The sequence below is a fragment of the Centroberyx gerrardi genome, chromosome 12 (genome assembly GCF_048128805.1).
Source record: "Centroberyx gerrardi isolate f3 chromosome 12, fCenGer3.hap1.cur.20231027, whole genome shotgun sequence".
NCBI classification, from domain to species: Eukaryota; Metazoa; Chordata; class Actinopteri; order Beryciformes; family Berycidae; genus Centroberyx; species Centroberyx gerrardi.
The window spans coordinates 3,255,261-3,265,224 of record NC_136008.1 but is presented as its reverse complement, the minus strand read 5'-3'; the positions used below and the strand labels follow the sequence as shown (position 1 = coordinate 3,265,224).

At 43.1% G+C, this 9,964-nt stretch overlaps 2 protein-coding genes across 2 annotated transcripts in view; one reads left to right on the top strand and one right to left on the bottom strand.

The window, feature by feature from the left end:
• atg5 (ATG5 autophagy related 5 homolog (S. cerevisiae)) overlaps nt 1–2,570 on the bottom strand; it is a 34,401-nt gene extending 31,831 nt beyond the window's left edge. Inside the window, exons 1-3 of the mRNA XM_071913967.2 lie at nt 2,516–2,570; nt 1,904–2,091; nt 609–736 (exon numbers count right to left, since the gene is read on the bottom strand). Of these exons, the coding sequence (XP_071770068.1) occupies nt 609–736; nt 1,904–2,011 (236 nt within the window). The 5' untranslated portion in view covers nt 2,012–2,091; nt 2,516–2,570. The remainder of the gene's footprint in view (nt 1–608; nt 737–1,903; nt 2,092–2,515) is intronic.
• A 305-nt stretch (nt 2,571–2,875) lies between these two features.
• Nucleotides 2,876–7,733, top strand: dctn3 (dynactin 3 (p22)). The gene is made up of 7 exons (XM_071913968.2): nt 2,876–3,021; nt 3,481–3,565; nt 4,514–4,600; nt 5,455–5,538; nt 5,877–5,935; nt 6,065–6,124; nt 6,511–7,733. Exons 1-7 carry the CDS (start codon nt 2,920–2,922, stop codon nt 6,595–6,597), a joined length of 564 nt encoding a protein of 187 aa, XP_071770069.1. The 5' UTR covers nt 2,876–2,919; the 3' UTR covers nt 6,598–7,733.
• The last annotated feature ends 2,231 nt before the right edge of the window (nt 7,734–9,964 follow it).

Genomic DNA, 9,964 nt, shown 5'->3' with positions numbered 1-9,964 from the left:
TTGCTGTTCTACATTTAGACTTGAGACTTGACATTGACGACATGGACTTGACTTGGTAATCTACATTTAGACTTGGGACTTGAGACTTGTGTGTGAATTCTCCATGCTTTCTAAGGGATTTGGACATGGCCCTACAGTCCCTAAAGGGGAATGCCACCCATTTTAAAGAATTCACATACTGTATATTATTTCTGTGCAGCGTAGCTCTTCATTATATGTGATGCAACGCTGACATCTTGTGGCTGAACTTAGTGACTGCAGAGCTGCTGACTGTCTCTGCTGCTGATCTGCAGTCAGACGGACGAATAAGGAAGTGAGGTGACCGCGGTTAACAGCAGCTGGTCTGGTTCTCTGGTTGCAGTAAATGAATGGACCGGTGACTGGTTTCTGGAGTTGCAGTGGTGTGAACACATGTTTATGGTTCTGACTGTGGAAGGTATTTGTTGGAGAATGTGGATGTTTTTAAGAGGCGGTACGCCAGCAGTAAACCAGTATAACAGTCCACACCAGTACACTCTCCCCAATTTCCCCCGGGCGAAATACAACAAAAGCATCTTAATAATCTATCTATCTATCTATCTATCTATCTATCTATCCGTCTATCTCACCATTTGAGCGGCGTCCCCTCGTACTCGAACCACATCTCCTCCACGTCCTCGGCCTTCATCACCTTCAGGAAGTGTTTCTTCACCTTGTCTGTGACCAGAGTCAGGTAGCTCACCCTGGGCAACAGCAGCTAGGAGAGAGAGGAGGAGACGCATGCTTAAAACAGGAGGCTTTCATCTGTTGTATGCTGCAGTGGTGCTTGGGAGGCCTAATGTTAGTTTAGGTTCCACCGCCGTCACTATTTTAAAGCGGTTAAATGCAACTTTTTTTACATTAAAATAACAAATCAACAGCATATATCACACACTATCAGTCTGTGACCCTGTGTGTTCATGCCTAAATCCCTGAAAATCAGCTTTTCAATGTTTGGGATGTTTTGGGGCGTAAACCATTTGCTGTGGGGGGCGTGGCCGGCAGTGAGCTGGTTGTGTCTGTCAAGGTAAGAGCAGGACGTCACAACAACAACAACAACAACAACAACAATGGAGGAAAGCAGGAAGAAAAGAAAGAAGAGCGAAGCCAAACGTTCAGACGCACGGTGAACATCAGCGTCAGATCGGCTGTGGAGGCTTTACGCTGCCGGCTGCCTCAGCCTCAGGAGAGATGACATCATCAAGATGACTGACAGGTGTCGGGGCGGGAACTTGACCAACTGACAGTGAGGAGCTGTAGGGCTGTAGCTTTAATCAAAGGTCTGGCTCTAATGCAAGTTGCAGTGGTAAAAGTTTTTTCTTTGGACTCTTTATCTCAAAGAAAACATTACTTTTAAGCATTAGGACTACACTTTTTTTTTTAAATTAGGCTAAATTTTCTCAGCTGGTGTTGGGATTTGAACCAGCAACCTCCAGGAATTCTAACCACTATGCTACCAAAACCCACTACTTTCACTGAATATGGGCTATTGTTTCAGTATTGAAAGCAGCCAGGTAAGCCGGACATACATGAGCAATAATGTCATCATGTGATAAATTTGCATTGCCATGTTTTTTCTATCATTAGGAGTAATATTCCAGCACTAGGGGCCACCACTGCTGACAGATGAGCAGGAGAGGCTTATTAGTTTTCCTAAACATAAAAATATCCTATATATCCCTTTGTTCCTCTTTATATTCTGCTGTCAGGTGCACTGCTGAAGGCCGGAGGGGGGGACGGGGGGGATTCCCCTCAGAGGCATGCAGGTGAGTCACTGCCATCACTGTCAGTTCAGTGTGGAGCTGCCGTCCACATACTGTCGAGCACATGTGGGGTTTGGGTTCGTAGTCTTTGGCCATGGAAGTAAGTCAGTAGTTGCACTTACATAGAAGGGCTCGGCCTCCCTCTCGGTCACCTCGTCCTGGTAGAGAGTGAAGCAGGTGGGGATCCGGCCGAACCAGACGTCTCTCAGCACGTCCTTGTCATCTGCCATGCTGCTGCTGCTCCCAGAGGCTCATACAGGACGGATTCTCCGACGACAGATCCTCAAGTCTGGAGGCAGTTGGCTTCCTGCTGTCAACAGCACAGCAGACAGCCTAGCATTAGATAAACTTTTCAGCCACACAACCCCAAAACCACAGTGAAACAGGCATGCAATGGATAAGCTACTGCCTTCACTCAACTAATTTAGTCAACGGTAACGCCAGAAAAGTCTTTCTGAACTGTCAAGGCAGTTATTACTAACTTAAGGTGAGGCAGAAGGCAGCAACGTTCCCTGTAAAGTGCTATCCAACTCCAAGCCTAACAAGCTACGCAGCTGTAATCCAAAAACTGACGTTAGCTTCAGGGCTAGGTAAGCTAACTCAGCTAGTAGAAGCAAGCCAAGGAATTGTTTAGAACAAACAAATGTGCTCGCTTGCCCGGTACTGTTGTCATGGGGCACAAACGGCAATTTCGTGTAAGTGAGGCACAGATATGATTTGTATGGGAATCTTACTTTTGTCGAGCTTTGATGGAAGGGCCGTGACGGTCGGTGTTGTCATTCGCCGCCTGTCACTGGAAATGCTAAAAAAAAAAAAATCCCCGTTCAATGCTAAAGAGCGACGACTACTGTTCACTTTAAAAACTGCAATTACAACAAAAATACTCTAATTCACAGCCATCGCGGGAATTTTTCTTAATATTGACTATATGCATTTATTAAATATACATCTTAGTTTAGGTATGATATGTCATATTTATTCCCAGAAGCCTGTGGAGTAGAAAAGCCGCTCCTCTTTCCACAACAACCACGGCATATTTTCAACTCAGTTGAGGTCGTGCAATCAATATGCGACGTCCCTTGTAAACTACGTCATTCAAGAGCTGTCGGTTTTGTTGTGCTCAGCGGTAGCTTGAACAATGGACAAAAAAGCGGACATGGATAACCTGGAAATGCGTCTTCAGACGCTGGAAAGTCGTATACACGGCGAAAGAAGAAACAGAGGTGGAAAACCCGTCAAGGTTTGTCCAGAATTATATCGAGGATGATGTTTGGAGGGCTAGCAAACAAGCTAGCAGTTAGCCGAGCAACGCTAGCACTGTCACTGTCAGCGAGTGAACGCCCTGTTCCTGCAATAACCTAGGTTAAAGCTATGCACCTAACGTTAGCTCGACTGTGTAACTTAGTGCTAAGTAATTGCACTATATCAGAAATTGTGATAGCTGCTCACTTCAGTGTAAGGATGTCAGCTGTAATAGATGTACTTACTGTACCAGCTCAGTAGCTAACCTAGCTAACTATGTGGCCTCTAAGCCTGTGGCATCTCAGCAGAACATCATGTGATGAGAAGAACATCACTTTTAACTAAGAGGTGGATTTGTCTCTGGAGCTGTAGGCGGGTATACAAGCTACTGGAAAGTTTAGTAGATGTTGTATTTGTTTTAATGATATGTCAAGTAATGGATGTCTCTCTCCTGCAGTGTGCAGAGTCCCTGGGCAGGGTCCAGGCCGCTCTGGCCAACACAGCCAACAAGAGAGAGCGAGTGAAGATCCTGCACAAGAAGAGTGAGTCACACACCGCGCTATCACTCCACTAGGCCTGGGTTAAAGGCATGTTGTGACATTTTGGGGAAGGGTTTGCTGAGTGCGTGCTCTCTCCAGCAACACACTGCTTCACATTGGTACAGTTACAGCTGTCCATACTGCCCAGTATAACTGCAGGCCTAGTGTTGGCCGCTGAGCAGCTCCACGGGAACAGCAGCAGCAACAGTAGCAAGTGCCTTGCTGAAGGGCAGTTCAGCAGTAGTTGTTAAGGGAAGGGAGAGCGTGCCTCATTCACTTGCCCAGGTTTTCCCAGTCTGGATTCAAACTGGCAAACGTCTGGTCGTACGCTGACCTCTCTAACCATTAGTTAACTAATTCATTTTTAAACAAAAGCTCAAGACCTGCCGTTTTGGTCTTGCTTTTACCTCAAGGCGTTTTCAATTTTTTTTTATTGCCTAATATAACATATGTACTATTTGTTGTTCTTCTGTTTAGATATTTTGTTTTAATTTGCATTTACTCTGTCAAGTGCATCACGTTGCATATAAATAAAGTTTGATTGATGGGTAGGATCTACACAATTTATTTAGTAGTATTGTATAGAGTTTCTACAGTTAATAGTCGTGGAATATTGGCATAACGACAATATTGAAACTTCTTTTCATTGAAGACACCCTCTGTAGTTGAAAATAGTGAAGATCTTGATGTGAAATGCCAAAAGTGCAGCAAAAAAATCTTGTTCCTCAAATCATCAAGACTTTTACAATTTACAATTATTGTAAATACAATATCTATCAAAATAATCAGCATTATTGTTTTAGTCATGATCATGTAGCCCTTCTGCCTGGTGAAGTTAAAAAACAGACTAAACTTCAAAATGTCACAACACAAGGAGGTTCTTCTCTCTGTCATGAGGTTGCAGGCTGTATTTGGTCAGTGTTTTATCTTGTGTTTTCTGCTGCGGTGCAGTCGAGGACCTGCTGAAGTACCTGGACCCCCAGTTCACCGACCACATCGCCGTCCCTGACGCCATGAAGCTGGAGTTCATCCTGGCTGGTAAGAAGCAGGGAGGACTTGGGGCTCGATGAATAAAAATAAAAACAACAACAACAAAAACAGCAATAGATCACCACCCCACCCCTAAAACACTGGTTCACACTGCTCAGTGGTTCCTCCCTCGATGTCTCTTGGTAGAAGATGCAGGAATAACTGGCAAACCTGTCTGAAAAGTTGAAATGTCAGTGAAATAGGCTTCATGCTGCTTGGTGGATCAGATGAACACTGGAATGACTAGTGGACCCAAACCATTCAGGGTACAGATAATCCTGACTTTATGAATTTTAGTTTTTTTGCTTTTGTCTGCTGTTGCCTGTCATCCTCTCTCTCTCTTCCTCTTTGCCTCTTTTTCCTGTCTTTCCTGTTGTATTTGCCGGTTTCATTCTTTCTTTTCATTCTTTTTTTTTTCTAAATTTATCTAAGATATTTGTTTATCTTAGAGGCTATGGGCTATATCTTATAGTCTTTATTTGTTGACTATAAAGCAGAAAAGTATTTTTTGTGAAGTGCTATACATGTAAGGTTTATTGTTATTATATTATACAATAAGAATTATATTATTAAGTTATTAGACAGCCAAGAGATTATGAATTTAAAATATTTAAAAGACTATACAGCAGCAAATAACTCTGTCAACTCTGGCTAGTGTGAGAGATGACAAGGAAATAGCAACTCATGGCAAATCACACGCTAGGTTATTCAGGTAAACAGTAAATTGCAGCAGTTGGCAGGGATTGGTAGTCAATCCACACAGGGCGATCAGATTCAGTACATACATGTGGGGAAAAACAAAGAGTTGAGATGCTGGTGTGTGTTCTTGCCCTGCTGTGATGCTGCTGTGTTTGTGTCTCCAGAGGAGGACTTCCTGCTCTCCCAGGCTGCTCTGCTGGAGCAGGTCAGCAACCTGCAGCCGCTGCTGGACAGCAACTACATCAGAGGTGCGTTTCACCTGGCAGGACGCAACGCACCGTCTCCTCTGTGGTTTCATGTACTGTAGCAGGGCTACGTTTAGTCTCGCTTCCACATCTGTCCCTGCTTTAGCCCCAGTTCTGGTTCTAGTGCAGGTTACAGTTTTTTGGATACTTAATCAAGACAACATTTTGTTGTGCTTCAGAGGAAAATGAGGATAAGTAATGCTTTTATTTTAATTTGCAGTCTTCTCTTTCAGTGATGTAGTGTTTTGCTGTTGTGTTTCACCTCAACACTGAAACACAACAGGGTGTGTGTAGCATCAAGGCCTGTTAGCTGTGTTTCAGTGTGTATCTGTTGTTCACAGACGTACCGGAGCACGCCACCAAGCTGCAGCGCCTGTCACAGATTCACATCAAAGAGCAGGTGACTCTCTCCCTCTCTCTCTCACTCCGTCTCTGTGTGTGTCTCTCTCTCTCTCTCTCTCTCTCTCTCTCTCTCTCTCAGCAGGTTTTCTCTGTTGACTCCTCTCCTCCATGTTTCTCTCTCTCACAGGACCAAACTGAAGCTCAATCCCAAGAGGTGAAGAGGCTTTTCGAGGAGTACAACAAAATGGTACGCTTATCCAGGAAAAGTCAGCTGATCATATTCATGCAGTTGTAATTGCTCTAACACTGTAGTGTTACACTGTAGTGTTAGAGCAATCAGAGAGAGAGGAGCAGAACAGACATTTATTCATATGAAAATGTCGCTGATTATTGCTTTAAAAAACACTTTGGCAGATAAACAACTAGTTTTCCATTCTAAAAGTAATTTTTTGGGGAAACGTAAAAGTGGCTGGTGGATTCCAAAATTCAGCAGCCGGTCAGTGAGGAAGTTAGTTGCTGCCGGGTTTTACGTGGCGTCTAAACAAGCTCTCTGAAAAACAGTGACCCTTTACTCATGAAAAGCTCCGCCCCCCTGACCCACTGACCCTCTGAACCCTGACCTCTGATTGGCAGATGTTCCTGCTGTCCAAGCAGTTCACCCAATGGGACGAGACCCTGAGGAAGCTGGAGGAGGCCAAGGGCATCCGGCCTGTGGAGTAGCCGCCGCCATCATCAACACACACACTTATGATGATGATGATGATGATGATGATGATGATGATGAAGATGATGATGAAGACTGCGCTAGACTGCTAAGTGTTCCACATGTCGTTAGTTCAACTTTGACTCTACTATTAACTGTTAGCATCTTATTTTTCCTAAATAAGTAAAACAAAATCTGCCGGAGGGGTGAGATAATTTCACTCGTTTCACATCGGCTTGTTTCAAAAGATTTAATTGAATCAGTTGACATCTTGATGCGATTGATTTGCCTCATTTCATGATATTGTCGCTTGTTTAAAGAAAATTCTTGAAACAGGAAACTGTATTGGAAGCATGTGAAATAATCTCACCTCACTGGCAGATGTTTTCACTTTGTTTTAATGGAAAAAAAGTAAGATTTTAAGATTCAATACTAGCTCAGATGACCTATTAAAATGGAAATTTCTGTAACAGACTCTGGCTCAGATTGCATTCCAGCGCAGGTCTGGAAAGTCTGAGAAAGTATGGAAAGTGAATAGAGAAGTGTGGAAAACTGTTGTTGGTATTTATGGTATTTGTTGTTGTGAAAAACAATGTTGAGCTAGAGTCTGGTGTGGCCTAGCTGACAGTCGTATCGCCCTGCCACTGTCAGCATACTGTACATCATACTGAACATCATACTGAACACCGACCAAAACCAAATCCAGTCATGAAACTGAAAGTACGGTCTGGAAATGTAAAGGAAGCCGGGGTAAGCTCAGCATTAATGAGACAGAAGAGAGACTGTGACTCTCCCAGCTCCATGCTGCTGTTATTTATTTCCAGACAGTGGAGCTTTTTATCCTCGCATATTGATTTCACATGTAATGCATTCCAACCCTGCTCCTCTGCTGCACGCCGGTCACAAGACTTATCCTCCCCTTCACCCATTCTCTCTCTGTCTGACACACACACACACACACACACACACACACACACACTCCTTAAGGCTTTTTCCTCTGGGTGTCTCCTGAGCTGATGAGCTGAAGAGAACCTGCTGAAAGTAACTTCATTATTCTTATCAATGTTATGATTTTTAAATATACATATATCATACAGCATGACTGCAGCTGATAAAATAAATATCATTAAAAAAATTCTTGGTCTAATGTGTGATGTGAGTTATTTGTCTCTGACTGGGGGTTTTGTTGCTCTCTGCCTTAAATGTAATTAAAAAGTCTTAAGTATGATTCCCAGAGGTCCTCAATATTTTCTTTATCATTTTACCAATAATCACTTATCGGTTTTACTGGCTCCTTGCAGAAAATAACCAGAATGCATCAGCGGGGGTTCGCAAGTGTTGCTGATCGCCAGTAATATTATCTAAACCAGTCCGGCCCATACTCTCTGTTGTGGTGGAAGTGATCCACATCACCTTGTGTTCGGGACTTCCTTCAGTTTCACCTGTGCAGCCATGGAAGAAGGACCTGCTAGGCTGGGAAAGCCAAAGCTGCTCCAAAACCAGAGGGAACATTACTGCAGCATTTGGAGGGAGCTTAGGACTCTGAAAAACTTCCAGACCGATGCGGAGTTACATTTACTGGACAGGTGAGCAACCTGTGATGTAGCTAAGGTTAGCCACACAAGCTCCAGTGTTTCCCCTGTATTGTCCTCTTACATCGGGGGGGGGGGGGAGACATGTCGCTAATGTCACTTCGACCGTGAAGAAGCGTCTCGGCAGAAATACATTTGATTAAAGAAAATCTATCAGATTCTCAGCAGCAGCGCTGCTACTGAATGACTTCACTGCGCATGAATAAATATCTGCCGAGCACGATGCTAACAAACAACCTGCTGGTGAGCGGCTGGAGGGAGTTGTGTGAAGCTGGTGTGTTATTTACACTGGGGCGTAATTTCCACTGGGGACGGGGGGGACATGTCTTTTCAAAATCCTGTTTGTGTCCCCCCCCCCCACTTTTTAACCGCAATAATCGTGCTTAATACGCTACTGTTTGGCCAGCCGTCAGATTCTGGCTGAGAATGTGAATTGAGCTGCTGATTGTAAGGCCCTGATATACTCCAAAAAAAATTGCCACGGACGAGTAGCGGCCATGGACAGCCTGCCTACGCGGTTCTATTTTGGTGTCTGTCCAGTGTTGCCAATTTGGCAGACGTAGCGACTTTTCAGACCCCCCTGGCGACTTTATTTCTCAAAAGCGACTAGCGACAAAGTTGGCGACTTTTTCTGACCATGGGAAGCAAGGGCGGATATTTCATTTCACTGTTGGGGGGGACAATAAACAGAAAAATTTCTCAAGAGCAATTCCTGAAGGGGACACCAAAGGTGCCGCCAAAGTACTGTTGTATTAAATGTATATAGAGGTCCATTATGAAACATTTCCATAAGCACTTCATTCCTTTCTTATGAAGATTTTATCAAATTGCCATTGATATTACTGGGGTCTTTCTACTTGGCGTTTCGGTGCACTGAAAAATGATCGGATGTCTGTTTTTCTTTTCTCTGCCATTTTAACTGACCTGGCTGGCTGACAAATAGACACACACACACACCACACACACACACACAGCATGCAGGTTATTTACAGTAGTAGGTGCGATGCAACACCCATTAACTGAACTAAAGCTAATATATGCCTAATTAGATTTAGTTTTCCCGAAAAAGCAGATCTCTAATGTTTTGCTGTCAATGTGTAAAAGTCCAGAACGCTATGAAGCCTGCCAGAAACTTACTTCAGGGTCTTTTTTAAGAATTAAGTCTTCATTTATTTCCAAAATTATAAACAAAATTACATAGTGGCAGCCATTTTACATGCAGTAAGAAAAAAATAATATACTTAGAACCTAATTACGTAGGGTAAGTTCATTTTAAATAGCCTATTATATTATAGAAATATTACTGTTACCATCTACAAAAGATAATTTTGGTATGAAAACCCGCATTTTAATTTAACCAACTATCCTGTATCATAAATACATGTCTGGCATTTGTAACAAACCAAACCGCTTGAAAATCGGTCGAAAATTCAGCGAGTTATGATGATTTTAATTGTGGACAGACCTCCTGCCTCCATACACACACATGCATTAGGAGACGCGGCTCCGTACCAACACGTTGACACACAAGATTCAACCGCGAGGTAACGGAACAAAATGTAGTCTGGTTACAATTGTGAATGTGTTTTATTCTATTGAGTGGTAGAAGTAAAGAAAAATGTCTGACACATCCTTTGTTTTAAGTTAACCTTTGCGAAGCAGCTACTTACTGGAGGCAATCTTTAGAACCTTAAAAACGCATTGTTTTGTGTCTATAATTAGCACAAGTGCTTTCAATGCATATTATTATATTATTTAAAATCATATAGTTATGTTTACAATGATATATTGA

What these genes read in the sequence shown, in the direction of transcription:
- dctn3 (XM_071913968.2), top strand. Translation starts at nt 2,920, where the DNA reads ATGGACAAAAAAGCGGACATGGATAACCTGGAAATGCGTCTTCAGACG. An exon ending in GAAGATCCTGCACAAGAAGA is followed by an intron (nt 3,566 to 4,513) that starts GTGAGTCACACA and finishes GCTGCGGTGCAG; the next exon opens with TCGAGGACCTGCTGAAGTAC. An exon ending in TCGAGGAGTACAACAAAATG is followed by an intron (nt 6,125 to 6,510) that starts GTACGCTTATCC and finishes TCTGATTGGCAG; the next exon opens with ATGTTCCTGCTGTCCAAGCA.